The sequence below is a fragment of the Lathyrus oleraceus genome, chromosome 2 (genome assembly GCF_024323335.1).
Source record: "Lathyrus oleraceus cultivar Zhongwan6 chromosome 2, CAAS_Psat_ZW6_1.0, whole genome shotgun sequence".
In the NCBI taxonomy this organism is placed as follows: Eukaryota; Viridiplantae; Streptophyta; class Magnoliopsida; order Fabales; family Fabaceae; genus Lathyrus; species Lathyrus oleraceus.
In genome coordinates this window covers 90,824,715-90,841,593 of record NC_066580.1, presented here as the reverse complement: position 1 = coordinate 90,841,593, position 16,879 = coordinate 90,824,715, and the positions used below count along the sequence as shown (strand labels likewise).

The 16,879-nt window shown below is 39.6% G+C and overlaps 1 protein-coding gene across 1 annotated transcript; it reads right to left on the bottom strand.

Annotated features, from left to right (window-relative positions):
• Positions 1 to 1,220: 1,220 nt before the first annotated feature.
• Positions 1,221 to 2,711, bottom strand: LOC127122059 (uncharacterized). The gene has a single exon (XM_051052465.1). It carries the CDS (start codon positions 2,709 to 2,711, stop codon positions 1,221 to 1,223), a length of 1,491 nt encoding a protein of 496 aa, XP_050908422.1.
• Positions 2,712 to 16,879: the final 14,168 nt, after the last annotated feature.

Here is a 16,879-nt window from a genome sequence, read left to right as displayed (position 1 = left end):
GAAATCAAATTTCTAGATCTAGAATCTGTATTCTCTTCAAATTCTGTTATAATTAGGCTTTTATACCATGTGTTAATCACCATGCTAATCCCAATTTGCCTTGGCTAATGGAAAATTAAGGAGAAATGAAGTGTATGACCAAAAATGCAAATGTGAGGTGGCATGAGCAATGTGCATGTGAACAGTGCCATGCAAGGTTCATTTTCACTTAAAAACATCCAATGAACATGATGGAATTGGAATTAGGCTCATGTGATCAACCAAATTTGAACTATGCATTTTCCCTCCAAAATGTACATGCATGGACACTAGATCATGTAAGCTTCTTTCATGCAAGGCAATAATGGATTTGGAATCTCTTGGTCATGACAAGCATTTTGCAAAAAGAGTGGCTCAATTTGGAGTTTTGGATCAAAAGTTATGGCACTTTGAAGTTCCAAGCATACTTTGCAATCATTTGTTCATAACTCCTCAACCATTCATCAGATGGTCATGATCTTAGACTTTTTGGAAAGAGGAGAGAAAGATCTTCAACTTTCATGTTGACCAAAATTTCATTTGAAGCTTCTTTGATGTTGGAAAGTTAAGTTAAATGTGGTCCAAAAACTTGCCATTTTTGGAAACTTTGAATTACAGGTCACTTTCCATTTTTGGAGACTTTTGATTTGACTTCAAAATCTTCAAGATAGATGTTTGACATGATGAATAGGCCTTGTATGAACATGAATGAGATGCTTCCACTCACTTCCCTAACTCAAAACCCTCAATTGACTGCACAGTTGACTTGTATGGGCCTCAGATGACCTGGAAATGCACTAATGAACTTGGGCCTCCACCACTTGGTGAATTTGCTTCAAAATGCGCCTTGGCTCATATAAGCTCTTTAGAATAATCATGTGGCCTTCATCTCAAGGAAAAACTTGCTCTTCTGCACAAAGGATCCTCTTGATGCCAATTCTTATTGATATGATGCAATGCAATATGGAATGATAAATGACCTAATGAATGAATGAATGCATGAATGGGTGAGGGAAAATTTGAGGTGCTACACTTGGTCCTTCATCAGCATCATCTTGCAGGATAGCACATGACTGGTCCATAAATCCACCACTTCTAAAGGTCTCAGAAATCAGTTTCACCTCTTGAATATTCCTCGATGCTCTGGCCGACTGCTCATAGGGGTTAAATCCTAACCCACTACGATATTTGTTATCATTGAGTTACACAATCTTGCCCCAACCCAAGGTTTGACCACTGGCCACCACTTGTTGCTCATCTTTCAAAGATGCCATAGAAGTTCCCACCTTATCTTCATCAAGATCCTCAATCCGAACTGCATTAGCAATTTCGAGCCCTTGAAACTGGGTAATGACAACATCCTTTTCTACGTCAATGTATCTGAAAGAAGATAATTGACTGATCATCAGGACTTGTTCACCATAAACGATAGCAAGCTTGCCATTTCGGATGAATTTCAATTCATGGTGCAAGGTGGATGTGACAACACATGCATCATGGATCCACGGTCTCCCAAGCAAACAACTATAACCGGGATTAATTTCCATCCCCTGGAAGAGAATTTGAAACTGTTGTAGACCAACCATCATCGGCAAGACAATTTCACCCATTACAGTCCTTTTAGAACCATCAAAGCCCTTTACAACAACCTCGCTTGGTCTGATTTCAGCACCAATGTAGAACAACATGGCAAGATTAATCTTTGGCATCACATTCAAAGAAGAGTCGATATCAACTGCAGCGTGTGAAAGAGAGTCTTTTTCATATCCCATGGATATGTAGAGAGCGTTATTATACTTTTTTCCCTCGGCGGGCAACGCATTGTCAGAAAAGCTTAGTATGTTGCAACATGTAATGTTTCCAACTACATGGTCAAAATGATCAACCGTGACATTTGGATTTACATAGGCTTTCCCTAAGAATTTCAACAAAGCCTTGCGGTGCGCTTCAGAGTTCAAGAGTAAAGACATAACAAATATCTTGGACTGGGTTTGAAGGAGTTGATCCACCACCTTATAATCACTTTTTTGTATCAGGCGCAAAAATTCTCCAGCCTCTACATCTTGTATGGGTCTACTCTCAGGAATGACCAATGGAGCTTTAACATTGTTAGGCTTTTCGACCACCGGCTTACCACTTCTAAGAATAACAGGAGTGAAAACCCTACCTCTTCTTGTGAGACCGCTTGCATCGGAAATATTAGTGACAACTTTGTTGTTGACCAATGGCTTCTCAACACCATTCATGATGGTAGTGGGCTCGTACCCCCATGGTACAACTTTATCAGATTTGTAGGGGAAAGGAGCTAGAATTTTGATGTTCAAGCACCTAGCAGAGTCATCAAGAGGTGTACTTTCTTTGAGCGGGCATAATATCTCAAAAGCCATGGGCTTATTGAAGATAGGTACTATCATAAACACTTCATTATTCTTTTTCTTCCCACTAACCTGTAACACACCATTGGAAATCAACATCTTTATATCTTTCTGCACATCGAAACAACCTTTAGGGTCCCTCAAACAAATAAAGCATTTCTCATGATCTTGCTTCAGAATACCAGCTTTGAACAGCTTGAGGTGCACAGATACCAACAGAGTCTTCACTTTCAGGATGTCCATAATCAAATTCTCATCTTTGGTAATCATATTTACTATCCCATGCTCAGGAAATGGGTTAGTTGCCACATTTGGCATATCGTCGTCTTAAATATTCCCAATCTCATAAGCTCTTGGACCTTTCCTTTGAATACAAAGCAATTTTCAGTGTCATGCCCTGGTGTATCAGAGTGGAAAGCACAACGTTCATTAGGTTTATACCATCTAGGAAACTTTTCAGGCACTCGTGGTACGACACACTTTTCTATGAGATTCTGGGTGATCAGAGAAGGTAGTATATCGGTGTATGTCATTGGGATTGAATCAAACTAGAAAAGAGTCTTAAGAGGACATGGATTTTGATGAGTAGTAGACATAAATGGTTGTTGTCTTTGATGTTGTTGTTGTTGCAGCTAATACTGGGGCGGGGGTTGTTGTGGATACTGTGGATATGGCTGATGTTGTTGCAGAAACTGCGGATATGGTGAAGGATAAATAGGGAACATCGGGTGCGGTGGCAAAGGCAGATTTGACATCATAGGTGCCCCTGGTGCCACTGCAGCTACCAAGGGTTGTTGATAGTAGCATGGCATAGGTTGTTGCACTTGTGGAGGTGGAGTTTCTTGGGAAGCTGGTTGATGTTGTTGTCTTCTTTTACTTGGTTGGTGGTGGAAAAAAGCGTTGGCATCCCCTTCTTTCTTTTTCTGCCATCCACCAAACTTCTTGGTGGTACTAGAAGATGAAGAATTATCACGAGCTATTCTTCCTTCTTTTACCCCTTCTTCGAGTTGTACACTGACCCCTACCATCTGGATGAAGTCACGAGGAATGATTGAAATGAATTTGTTGTAGTAAAAGGAGTGTAAGGTCCTCAATAATAGTTTGCACAGTTCTTTCTCTTCAACAGGTGGAGTGACTTGGGCAACAACTTCCCGCCATCTTTGTGCGTATAAATGATTCACGTTCTTTTTGGGACATGTTGCCCAATTGAGTATGATCTGGTGCCATGTCCAGATTATACTTATAGTGTTGCACAAATGCCTCACCAAGATCAAGAAAATTTTTAACATTTGCACGCTCCAAGCTCATATACCATCTTAACGGAGCACCAGACAAAGAGTCTTGCAAGTATTTAATCAAGAGTTTGTCATCATTTGTGTAGGCGACCATCTTCCTGCAATACATGACCAGGTGAGTCTGAGGATAAGTACTACCCTTGTACTTCTCGAATTCTGGTACCTTGAATTTAGCATGGACCCTTACATTTGGAATGAGGCACATCTCGCATGTGCTCTTGCCAAAAAGATCATTCCCTTAGAGGGCATTCAGTTTCTTGTTAAGAGATTGAATTTGACCTTATAGTGCATCTTCGGCTGCGTCTGAGTGGATGCTCGGACCATGATATAAATCAACGGGGTCCTCTTGAAGAGGGTAAGTAACCACGATGGCAAGTGATACAGTATAGCCAGGGTTTCCCAACGGCATGGAAAGCTGAGCCCCATAGGGATTGACGCGTTAGTATTGTGAAGTGAACGGCTGGGAAACCAAAGGTTGGGGGCCATAAGGACTGTAGGGTATCAAAAGGACCGGTGGGAAAGCCTTAAGTCAATTCCGGCAGAGGAATGAATCCTTGAAATCCACGAGGAGGGCCATAAGGATGACTATAGCGGTAAATTCGTGACCATTAAGCTATGGATAAACTTAACGTCAATAAAACCAGAGTCGCCACCGCGCTTTTATTGTTTCCAAAGGAAAAGGGAAAAGTACGAACAAAACCCAAAGATAAGAAGTTTTCAAATCAAAACTAATAAAATTCCAGAGATTATAGGTAAGGGGGTTGGTTACACAAAGGAAAGGTGTTAGCACCCAAAGTGTCCTAGGTACTCCTAGGGAGCCCTTTTTTATGTGTGTATGTGTTTTTGGTATAAAAGATGTTTGAAACAAATAGAGTGTGGGGATGAGAAAAAGAATTCATTGATTATATTTTTGTGTTTGAAAAGACCTTCGGACTTATACCTACGTACCAACATAAAAATGAGGGATCAAAACCTCGTAGTTCGTGATAACAATTTCAAAATGAGTGGATTACTTTTAATAAAAGTTTAATATTAAAAGAGGCACAAAGGGCCCAAAAGTTTGAATGAGTGTTAGTTCTTTTTGTCTTTTGAAATTTTAAGTCAATATGATTAGATTCATTTACAAGTTTGATTGAGAAAAGAGTTTAAAAATGCAATGGCATAAGGCCAAAGTTTCTAATTTGCAATAATGTCTAAGTTTAGAAATCACAACCAAAGGATTTTTTGAAAGGAGGGAGAGATTTAAAATTTTAGAAGTGGGAGGAGATGAAGAGATTAATCCTAAGCAGAAATATAAAAGTTAAGAGTTGAAAAGATCTGACCAATGGGATGCAATCCAACAAACAAGAATGTCATATAGAAACCCACTTTCCCTTTGGACTTTAAATCAAGCAATATCAATAAGCAAGTAGCAAAATGAAGAGCAAGGCATCAAATAAATATAGCCACATCCAAGCAAGCAACTTCATAGTCTTCTTCTTCTCATGTATCAGATGACATACTCCTTAATTGGCTCAGAATAAGGCATTAGACACAGGTCCAAAATAATAGTTGTATCAAGACCACGTAGCATATGAATTCATGTGGATCCCAATACTTGCATCAGATGAAAGCTCAAATCACAATAACCTGGTTTCAGAAATGATGGAATTGGCCAAGTCCTTTTGCATAGGGAATGTTGCCTAGTTCAAAATCCAAGAGTTCAGATCAAATCCAATAGTACACACAAATATTTTTTAGGTTTTTTGTTGTTTATTAAGTATTTTAAGGTCCTAAGACCACAAACACAAGCAAAATACACAAACAAATATATACAATCACAATATATGGCTCAAATGAGCAAAGTGAGAATGACATAAACATAAATAAATTAAATGATATGTAAATGACAAATGAAATGGTAAATGGATTGAATTTAAATTGCATAAAGTAAATGACTTGAAATTAAAAGCAAGAGTAATAAAATTTAGTCACATGTTAGTTGATAATATGCCAGTGGTGTTTTGCTTTTCAATTGATTAAGTCATTCTTTCGAGAACACTTAACCCTCTATTCACAAGCATGGATCCTTGAACCAAGATATCTCCCAAAGGAAGGAAAAAAGGCCAAGTTTCCACAAAATACCATGAAAGGGGGGAGAATTACAATCTCACTTACTAGAATGGTATGCCTTTGGGTTAAAATTTAGTGCTATGTTAAGCAATCGTAATTGAACTTATGTAGAAGTCAACTATTTGAGGCCGGGCAATAGAAATTTTGGTGTTAATGCATGTTAGAGATATGGTATAATGAACCTGTCGCAAATAGGATGCGAAAAAACAACCGGCGAAAAAAGAAAACAGAAGAGTCGCCACCGTTCGTTATTTATCCCAAAGGAGGGAAAGGAAACGATCAAAGAAAACCTGAAGAAAAAAAGGAAAAGACAAGGTCTCGCAACCAAATCTAGGGTTCGGGAGTCGATTATGCGAAGGGAAGGTATTAGCACCCCTACGCATCCGTAGTACTCTACGGGATCCACTCTTGTTATTCTAGTCTAATGGGCGTAGGTAATATCTAATGTACTATCTGCTAAAAGAGGGTTAAAAGAAAATGACTCGCAAGAATGTCGCATTCACTTCCTACGTATCTCATCTGATATGAGAATTAGAGTCTTCGTAACTCGGCTACCTATGGGTGAAAGAGAAGTGTGCTCGCTAAGACATCGCGTCTTATGCCTACGTATCTCATTTCGAATGAGAATCAAAGCAAAATGTAGTTCATCTAACTACGGAAACAAAGGGTCTCGATTGCAACTAGGGCAAGAGAAAGGGAAGGTCTCGATCGCAACGAGGGCGATAGAAAAGAATCGCGGCAAGGGCGAAAGTAAACAAGGATTAGTTGTTAGTCATCAGTCAAAAACTCGGCAAGACATCGCATCTCGTGCCTACGTATCTCATCTGAACATGAGAATAAGAGTTGTCGTAGTTCGACTAACTAGGGGTTAGGGATTGCCATATGAACATGGACTTACAAAAGAGGACACCAGTTGTGTCAAAGGAAAGTGGGCAATATGTTCAACGTCCTAGCAGTAGGTGTCGCAACTCGCTGAATCGAGTCTTAGGCAGTTACCTCTTTGCAATAGAACGGACTGACATGCCACAAGATCGGAGACGCACGGAGGGTCTAAAAGTGGGGAAGCTCTGCCCTAGAGTTGTCATGCAATGTGGACCTATGTGTTAGGATTTACAAATGGGAACATCTACCTAATGTTAGCGTGCAAAGAATGAGGGAATTCTACCTATGTTATCATACAAAGGGTTCTACCTAGTGGGTGTTACCTAAACGGAACAAGAGTCGACAGATGGAGCAAGGAGGGGAACCAAGGATAAGGGTATATGGCGATGCCTGAGGCAATCGACTTACAGGTAGATGGCGATGCCTGAACCAATCGACTTACGAGAGAAATGGCGATGCATGAAGCAATCAACTTACAAAAGGATGGATGAATACGTGCTGGTTCTGTTAAGTTTTGAAAATGATTACTCGACGTTGGACCGAGCTTTTGATCTTGTTTTGAAATAGTTATTGGATGTTCGTTTTAATTCTTGTATTAACAGATGAATAAATAATGAAAGAATAAATATTATACACTTCATGGGAGAGGGGTGCATTTGTTATGAATGGGGATTGTTCATGGCAATCAAACAGTAAGAATATATGCCTCATACATCATAAAAGTAGGCAACAGTTAATCAAACAATAAGATGAGTAAACAAGTGTATGATCCAATCAAAAAATCAAATAATGAAATAAAGGTGAATTAAACAATGCATGAGAGGTATGGACATGTTAAACAATCAAGCAATAGAAAGCATGAATGAGAGAAACAAGTATAACAAATGACAGATGGATCAGACAAATGAAAAGATGCACACAAGGGTTCACTGAATAAGTTAATCAGGAAATGAGGTAAGGACCAAATAAAATCAAGATGAAAAGGCCTCTAACAAATGGCATATGAGATGGACAAGGGAGGATCAAAAGATCTCTTCAATTGCCATAAGGAATCCCTAAGTCAAACATCGATCATAAAGAAGTCAACTGAAAATTCAAGTCAACTTAAAAATATGAAATTAATAGCAAATTAATCAAGAAAATTATGAAAAATAAAACTAAATGAGGTAGGGTCAGGACATCATCATCCCCCTAAAAGATTTTAAAAATAATGAAAATTGGTTATTGAATTAATTGAAACAAAACAAAGGTCAAACCAAAAGTCAACCAACAAGACTAGGTTAGAAATAACTCAAGAATAAATAGTAAATTAATCAAGAAAATTATGAAAAATTAAACTAAATATGGTGGGGTCAGGACATCATCATCCCCCAAAAATATTTCTAAAATAATGAAAATTAATGCATGAATTAATTAAAATAAAACAGAGGTCAAAACAAAAGTCAACCAACAAGACTAGGTTAGAAATAAATCCAAAATAAATTGAAAATGTGAAATAAAATTCGAAGAAAAGGTCAAGTTGACTATGAGACAGTGGTCAACCTTCATCCCAAAAATCAAAAGATAAAAAAAAAATTTAAGTCATGAAAATAAAATCAATAGTAAAATGTATGCTAAAATGGACCACTTGGAATAAATATTTAAAATAAAATACTAATATTAAATAAATACGAAAATAAAAATTAAATAAAATTAAATAAGACATTAAGAAAAGTGAAAAATATTTTTGTGTAATTTTATGGACAAAGGAAATATTTTAAATAATTAAAAGCAAAACAGAAATTAAATGGAATTAAAAAAAGAAAATAAAAGGAGAATGTTGGTGGGCCTTGAGCGTGGGGTGTGAAAGCATATGCGCAGGGCCTAGTCCACAATCACTTAAGTCAGCATGTGACACAACCAAATAACATTTTAATTAAACAAAACATGTCAACATGGTGTCATTTGGGCAAGGTCACTTAAAACACTAGAAGACAAAAACATAATGCATGGCCACGATTATAACATGAGCCTTGGATCTAGCAGCTTATAACGCGCCACGTGTTCATCTTCTTCCACAAACATAAACCCTAAACATGCAAGCTCATGCAGCCACGAAAATGCAGTGATTTTTTTCAATTTTCCACACAATAATACAAGCTCTATAGTGCACCAAATACCACGAAATAAAGACCAAAATTCAAGTATGAAATGTGTAGATTATCATGGTGACTTGTTTTAGTAAAAATAATGGCTTAATCATGGAGAAAAGTTGACCACAAGAGGTCAACATGGACATGGCAAAGGCAAAAAATTCAGCATGCATAAATTAATAATAAGAACACAAGCATGTGGTGACTAGCATGGTAATGATGATGAACATGGTAAGCAAGCATAGATATATCAAAACATGGCCATGGAAGAGATGATTACCTAATGTAAAATAGAAGTGGAATGGAAGATGAATGGAATCTGATATGTGATGAAGCTTTTCCTCCTTGCCACGAAATTCCAATGCTCCATTAGGTTTAGGGTTTGTAGCTTTTAAATAGTGGTGGATCAAGTGTTTCCATGGGCTTTTAAATAAATGATATCCATAAGAATAAAAGTGCAAAGTGAGGTGTATTTAGTGAGGGCATGTGAAGTTTGTGTTATTTTGGGCCAAATTTAAGTGAGTAAAATATCCAATGCATGGCCAAAAGAAGTAGCAAAAACGTGGGTTGGTTTGTAGCATGGCTTGGCAAGCAAGAAATCCATTCCAAGGTGGTGACTTTATGGCGATGTACCTTGATGAGCAAGTCTCCAAATGATGAAATAATGAAAACAATAGAAATACCTCATGGAGTACAGCATCTTTCATGTTGATCACAAGTTGAAATGATGGATGGAGGAAGATGAAAAATGGGCCTCAAGTTCAGGTCTCACCATGCAAAACTGATGCTGCCTAGAAAATCATGTCATGATGCCAACTTTAAGTGAATGTATCCTTCAAACCATAGATCCAAATGAGATAATTCCAAAAGGATGTGAAAGAGGACATGTCAAGGTACCATTGTTGTGAAGAAAACATTTTCCATTGATGCCTTGAAGTGCAAGAAAACTGGCCAAGAAGTCTTGACAAACTTTGAAGATTTTGGACTTAGAAATTTTTCTAAGTGTCCTAAAAATATGTCTCACTTTGACTAAGCATAACTTTCTCAATTTTAATCCAAATGGAGCAAACTTTATATATCTAGAAAGCCTAGAAAAAGAGGAACAATTTTCATGTTGGATAAATTTTCAAATGGAGCTTTTATTTTGAAGGAAAATGGGCTTAAAGTGAGTGCAACAATCATGAAAACTTGCCCTAAATGGAAAGTCAAACATTTCCAAATTAAGTAACTTTTCCAATTCCTGATTAAATGATGAATCCATGATGCAACCTTGATAAAATTTCACATGTAGGATCCCCTAGGCATGAATTTTGAGATTCCACTCTCAAAAAGTCAGGAGTTGACTTTTCTGGCCCAACAGTGAACTTTTCCCAAACTGTCTGATTCTTGATTCTAGTGATCAATTGAAGCACTTCTGGCTCAAATAAAGAGCTGATTTTTTGTATGTAGACCCTTGTGGACATATGTAGGGCCATGGAAAAGAGTTTCACCCAAAGAATTAGAAATAAACTGATTTTATACCAAACCCTAGTTTAGGGCAAAATTGATCAGGAACTTATTGCACTGCTTGCCAATGAATCTTTCTGAGATAATGGTGAGTCTTCCTAGTCCAAGATGCCTATCTAATCATGACATGGATAAGCTCCTCTAAATCCAACCAAACATTTCCTGTTGCAGGTAGCCATGAAACCCTAATTTCTGATTAAATCCAGATGAACACTCTGATAGCTCTGGATCCTTCACTGATGAACTGAGGAACAAAATAAGATACTTGGAGCCCCCTGAGTCCCTTGAGACTTGTATACTTAGAGAAATGAAGTCCAATTCTCAATCTTGCTTTGTGTGGGCTCCTTCTGTTAAGGAGTGATCAATCAAAACCCGATTTCCATGTCACTAATGCAGTATGCAATGAGTATGACCTAGTATGATGCTAATGAAATGTGAAACATAATCCCATGCTTCCAAGAAAAATGAAGGGTAAATTTTGAGGTATTACAGCTGCCCCTATTCAATTAACTCGAGACCCGAAATGAAGATAGCAACGACTTTCGCACTTTCGAGGTATCAAGGGATTGAATACTAAAAAGCCCGAAAATTTACACTGAAGTGAAAAATGAAGTAACAATGCCTGTCAGGATCGGCAAAGAGGTGGTCTTGATCTGAGGATCAACAAAGAATCCGTCTGGTACGGTGAGAGTCGGTCCGAACATCGAAGAAGAATGTTAGCCTGAATACCAAAATAAATGGTGACACAAAAATAACCATGGCCTGAATGCCGCTCATCAGTCTGAATGCTGGAAATGACTTCGATCTGAGCATCGAAAGATATTAGATTATCAAACATCGGTCTGAACACCAGGAAATTGGCCTGAGCGCCACTTCGGTCTGAATACCGGAAAACTGACCTAAATGCCACAAGTTGCATCGACCTGAACGTCGGAAAATGGGCCTGAATGCCACTTCGGTCTAAATACCGGAAAATTGGCCTGAATGCCACAAGTTGCATCGACCTGAACGTCAGAAACTTCTTCGATCTGAACATCGGAAAACTGGCCTGAATGCCACTTCGGTCTGAATACCGGAACACTTGCATGCCTGTCAACATCGGCAGAAACAGAGAAAATGATAATTGAGGCGGCGCGTGGGCCAACGACCCCTACTGGGAATAATAAAGGATAGGTCATGAAGAAACTTCAGTCTGAGTAGTAGAAACCAACTTCTGGCTTATCACTTGGGATACCAAAAATGTCTTATGCTATACGTGCATATGTTTGAATTTTTCAATGGCATAATGCTCCATGAAAATGGAAATGCTACGCGATTTGGGAGGATGCAATGCAATATGATTCTACATGCAGGGATGCGAAATGCTAGGTTAGAGAGAACTCCAATCCGAGGCAAGGAATTCTGCTGGGGAAATGATCACAATCTTCTGGACCCTAGCAATGCTGTTGGAGATACACAGCACAATGAACTCTATGGGGAAATGACCGACCATGCGGTGTACTGGCAATAACAAAATACCGAGACTCTGACTGGGGAGAGAATGGCACTGAAAACTTGCTGCTGAGGGAAGCGATAGTGGTTCTGGCAATCATAATCCGCGAGAGAGACGACTCAACAGGGGAAGAAAACACCGATACGGTACCGAGATTCTGCTTCAAGGAAAGAGAGCATGGGTCTAGTGTCGAGATCATCGATCTGGCATCGAACTCTAAGGAGCAGCCGCTTCCGCTGGGAAGGTACAGTCTGGCACTGTCAACTCCGTTGGGGATATACAGTCTGGCACTGTCAACTCCGCTGGGGATATACATTCTGACACTGTCAACTCCGTTGGTGATATACAGTCTAGCACTTTACAGGGATACGATACCAAATACCAACTGTTAAAGAAAACACATCCGCGATCATCTGTTGGGAACCCTAAGGAAATGCCCCGAGTGTACCTGTTCTGAATAGACGATCCAAAGCACTTAAAGTTTACAACAATTTTAAATGTTTATTAAGCATGTACCTGTAAAGCTCTTATGTTTCATGATGCAATGTTTATCAAAAATTCGGACGTCATTTTTGCAAACAAAACTGTAAAATGAAAAATGAATTCAGAGATATACTGAATAACATGATTTTATTTATCGAATGGCCTTTGAATAGGCATTTACATCAGGAAGCAATCCCTGGAACGAGGCAATTGCACAAAAGATAAGAAACAGAAGTTAATCTAATGGCAATGTGAAATGGATTTCTATCGGGTTCCAATTCTGTTATGACTCGCTCGTCTTCAAGATCCTCCAGATGATCAGCTTTCTGAAAAAAGTGACTAGACTGTTTCCTATCCTTCAGAAGTTTCCAGTTATCGACACAAGATGAGATTCAGAACTACTCAGAACGCAATCATTTGCTTAATCCCTAACTTTTGCCTGGATTGCCCTTTCGGGTTTTCAATCCACCGGGATACCCATTTTTTCCTAAGTTGCCTTTTCAGGTTTTCAACTTGCCGGGTGTACAATCTTTTCATTTTTAATCCCTAATTTTTGCCCGAACCTTTTTTCATTTTCTTGGTTTGCCGGGATGCCCATTTTTTGCCTGGACTATTCTTTTTATTGTCCAGCGGGTCTGTTTTATGCGAAGTATTTTTTAACTGCATCTGAGTTTACAGGGGAAGTGAAGTCTTCACCATCTATGGTTGCAAGCATTAAGGCTCCACCATCAAAAATCTTGGTGACAATATACGGTCCATCATAGTTAGGAGTCCACTTTCCCCTATGATCTGTCTGAGGAGGAAGGATCCTTTTCAACACCAAATCTCCGACTTGGAAGCATCGAGGACTCACTTTCTGATCAAAGGCTCTCTTCATCCGACCTTGATACAACTACCCATGACAAATGGCTTCCATTCGCTTCTCTTCGATAAGACTCAACTCATTGAACCTTGTCTGAATCCATTCAACTTCGTCTAACTTGACATCCAGCAGGACTCTTAGAGAAGGAATCTCCACTTCAACAGGTAAGACTGCTTCCATACCATACACAAGGGGATAAGGGGTTGCCCCGGTCGATGTACGTACTGAAGTACGGTACCCATGCAAGGCGAAGGGTAGCGTCTCATGCCAATCTCTGTACGTAACGACCATCTTCTGCACAATCTTCTTTATGTTCTTATTTGTTGCCTCAACAGCGTCGTTCATCTTAGGACGATAAGGGGAAGAATTATGATGTTGAATGTTGAAGTTCTTGCACAACTCCTTCATCATTTTGTTATTGAGATTAGAACCATTATCAGTAACGATTCTTTCAGGAATCCCATAACGACAAATGATTTCTTTCTTAATGAATCGGGCAACCACATGTCTGGTGACCTTCGCAAATGACGCTGCTTCGACCCACTTGGTGAAATAGTCGATGGCAACAAGGATGAAGCGATGCCCATTGGAGGCAGTCGGCATAATCTTTCCAATCATATCAATGCCCCACATAGCAAATGGCCATGGCGAAGACATCACATTCAGAGGATTTGGCGGCACATGCACCTTATCAGCGTAAATCTGGCATTTATGACACTTCCGAGCATATTTGAAACAAGCAGATTCCATGGTCATCCAATAATAACCCGCTCTTAACAATTTATTAGCCATTGCATGTCCGCCGGCATGAGTACCGAAGAAGCCTTCATGAACTTCCTCCATTAACATGTCCGCTTCGTGTCTATCCACGCATCTGAGCAGAACCATGTCGAAGTTCCTCTTATAGAGCATATCGTCTTTGTTCAAGAAGAAATTGCCTGCCAATCTTCTCAAAGTCTTTCTATCATTGTTGGATGCCCCTGCAGGGTACTCTTGAATCTTCAGAAAGCACTTGATGTCGTGATACCAGGGCTTGTCATCGACTACCAATTCAGCAGCAAACACAAATGCGGCCCTATCAAGGCACATAACATCGATCTTGGGAACATAGTTCCACCGAATCACCTTGATCATGGAGGATAGAGTAGCAAGAGCGTCTGCCATATGGTTCTCATCACGAGGTATATGATACAACTTTACTGTTGTGAAGAAAGTCAACAGTCTTCTCGTGTAATCTCTGTAGGGGACCAGATTAGCAGGAGAGTATTCCAATCACCATTCACCTGATTGATTACTAGAGCTGAATCTCCGATGATGTCTAGAGTCTTGATTCTCAAATCAATAGCTTGCTCAATACCCAAGATACATGCTTCATACTTAGCTTCATTATTGGTGCACTCAAAAGTCAGACGAGCGGTGAAAGGCATGTGGGCACCTTTCGGAGTGGTAATGACAGCACCAATTCCACTTCCCTTGGCATTGACGGCCCCATCAAACATTAAAGTCCACTTTTCATCTGGATCAGGTCCCTCCTCAACAACTGGCTCTTCACAGTCTTTCATCTTGAGGAACATGATGTCTTCATTCGGAAAATCAAACTTCATCGGCTCATAATCATCAATCGGCTACTGAGCAAGATCGTCTGATAGAATACTCCCTTTGATGGCTTTCTGGGACGTATACTGGATGTCGTACTCTGTCAGTACCATTTGCCAACGAGCAACCCTACTGGTGAGAGCTGGCTTCTCAAATATATACTGGACTGGATCCATTTTGGAGATCAGTAAGGTCATGTGAGCCAGCATGTATTGTCTCAATCGCTTACCAGCCCATGCAAGTGCACAACATGTCTTTTTAAGCATTGAGTATCTCGACTCGCAATCTGTGAATTTTTTACTCAGGTAGTAGATGGCATGCTCTTTCCTACCTGTCTCGTCGTGTTGACCGAGAACACAACCCATGGAATTATCAAGTACTGTCAAATACATAATCAGCGGTCTCCCTGGTACTGGAGGCATAAGGATTGGAGGATTCTGCAAATACTCTTTTATTTTTTTCAAAAGCCCTTTGGCAATCATCATTCCACCTGATAGCCTGATCTTTTCTTAACAATTTGAATATTGGCTCACACGTGGCTGTTAGGTGAGAGATGAACCTTGCAATGTAGTTCAACCTCTCTAAGAAACCACGGACTTGTTTTTCTGTTCTTGGCTCAGGCATTTCTTGTATTGCTTTTACTTTGGCAGGATCCACCTCAATCCCTTTTTCACTAACAACAAAACCCAACAGTTTTCCAAATCTCACCCCGAAAGTACACTTGTTCGAATTCAGCCTCAACTTGAATTTCCTCAAACGCTCAAACAGTTTCTGCAAATTCACCAGGTGTTCTTCTTCTGTCTGAGATTTGACAATCATATCATCAACATAAACCTCGATTTCATGATGAATCATATCATGGAAAAGAGTCGCCATAGCTCGTTGATATGTTTCCCCAGCATTTTTCAGACCAAACGGCATCACCTTGTAGTAGAAGGTGCCCCATGGGGTTACGAAAGTTGTCTTCTCCATATCTTCTGGTGCCATCTTAATTTGATTATAGCCAGAAAAACCATCCATAAAGGAGAATACCGCGAACTGAGTCGTGTTATCCACCAAAACGTCGATGTGAAGTAATGGGAAATCATCTTTAGGACTAGCTCTGTTCAGATCCCGGTAGTCAACACACATCTGTACCTTTCCATCCTTCTTAGGTACTGGGACGATATTTGCAACCCATGGCGGATAATTTGTAACCGCTAGAAACCCTGCATCCAATTGTTTTTGCACTTCTTCCTTTATTTTGACAGCCATCTCTGGTCTTGTTATTCTAAGCTTCTACGTGTACCACAACGTCTGTGTCAAGCCCTGGCATGTCCTGATAAGACCAGGCGAACATGTCAACATACTCTTGCAGCAATTCAATCAACCCCTTCTTCACATTATCTTCCAAAGCAGCCCCTATCTTGATCTCTCTCTTGACGCCCGCGATGCCGAGATTAATCACTTCAATAGACTCTTGATGCGGTTGAATGACCCTTTCCTCCTGTTTTAACAACCTGGCAAGTTCTTCAAGGAGTTCACAATCTTCATCACCCTCTTCTTTAGCTTGAAAGATTGGATTTTCAAAGTCGAAGCGAGCCATAACAGAACTGTTATCAATAGGATCCGGTGACGTGCATCTGCATGAGTGATGGTATGTGCTTATGAGTGTGAACAAGGAGTGAAAACTAAAAAAAACATTGCCAAATATATATTTTTTTTTATTTTTGAAAACTGCAAAAATAGAAAGACAGTGAACAAAATATTTGAATGCAAAAATACATCCTTTATTTATGATAAAAAAAATGCAGGTATTCACATAGATGAGCCCTACAATGAGTCATTACGCCCTGGGCGGAACGTAAGACTTGGATATGCATGAATAAACAAAGAAAATTACTCTTCAAGAAGAGTGACTTGGATAATCTCTTCAGAAGACCAGTTGCGGGGAACTTCACCCAGGACCCTTGGACGCACCCAGTTGTCAAAGTCGCAATCACTATCCCCATCTTCTTCGTTGATTGCAGAGATCTGGCCGTACTGAATGATGCCAGCACTGGAGAAAGTAATCGGCCCCTGACGAGTCTGAGGTGTTGGAGTTGTAGAAGTCAATGATGGTTGATACCCAATCCCAAACTTGTCTT

What these genes read in the sequence shown, in the direction of transcription:
- LOC127122059 (XM_051052465.1), bottom strand. Translation starts at nt 2,711, where the DNA reads ATGCCAAATGTGGCAACTAACCCATTTCCTGAGCATGGGATAGTAAAT.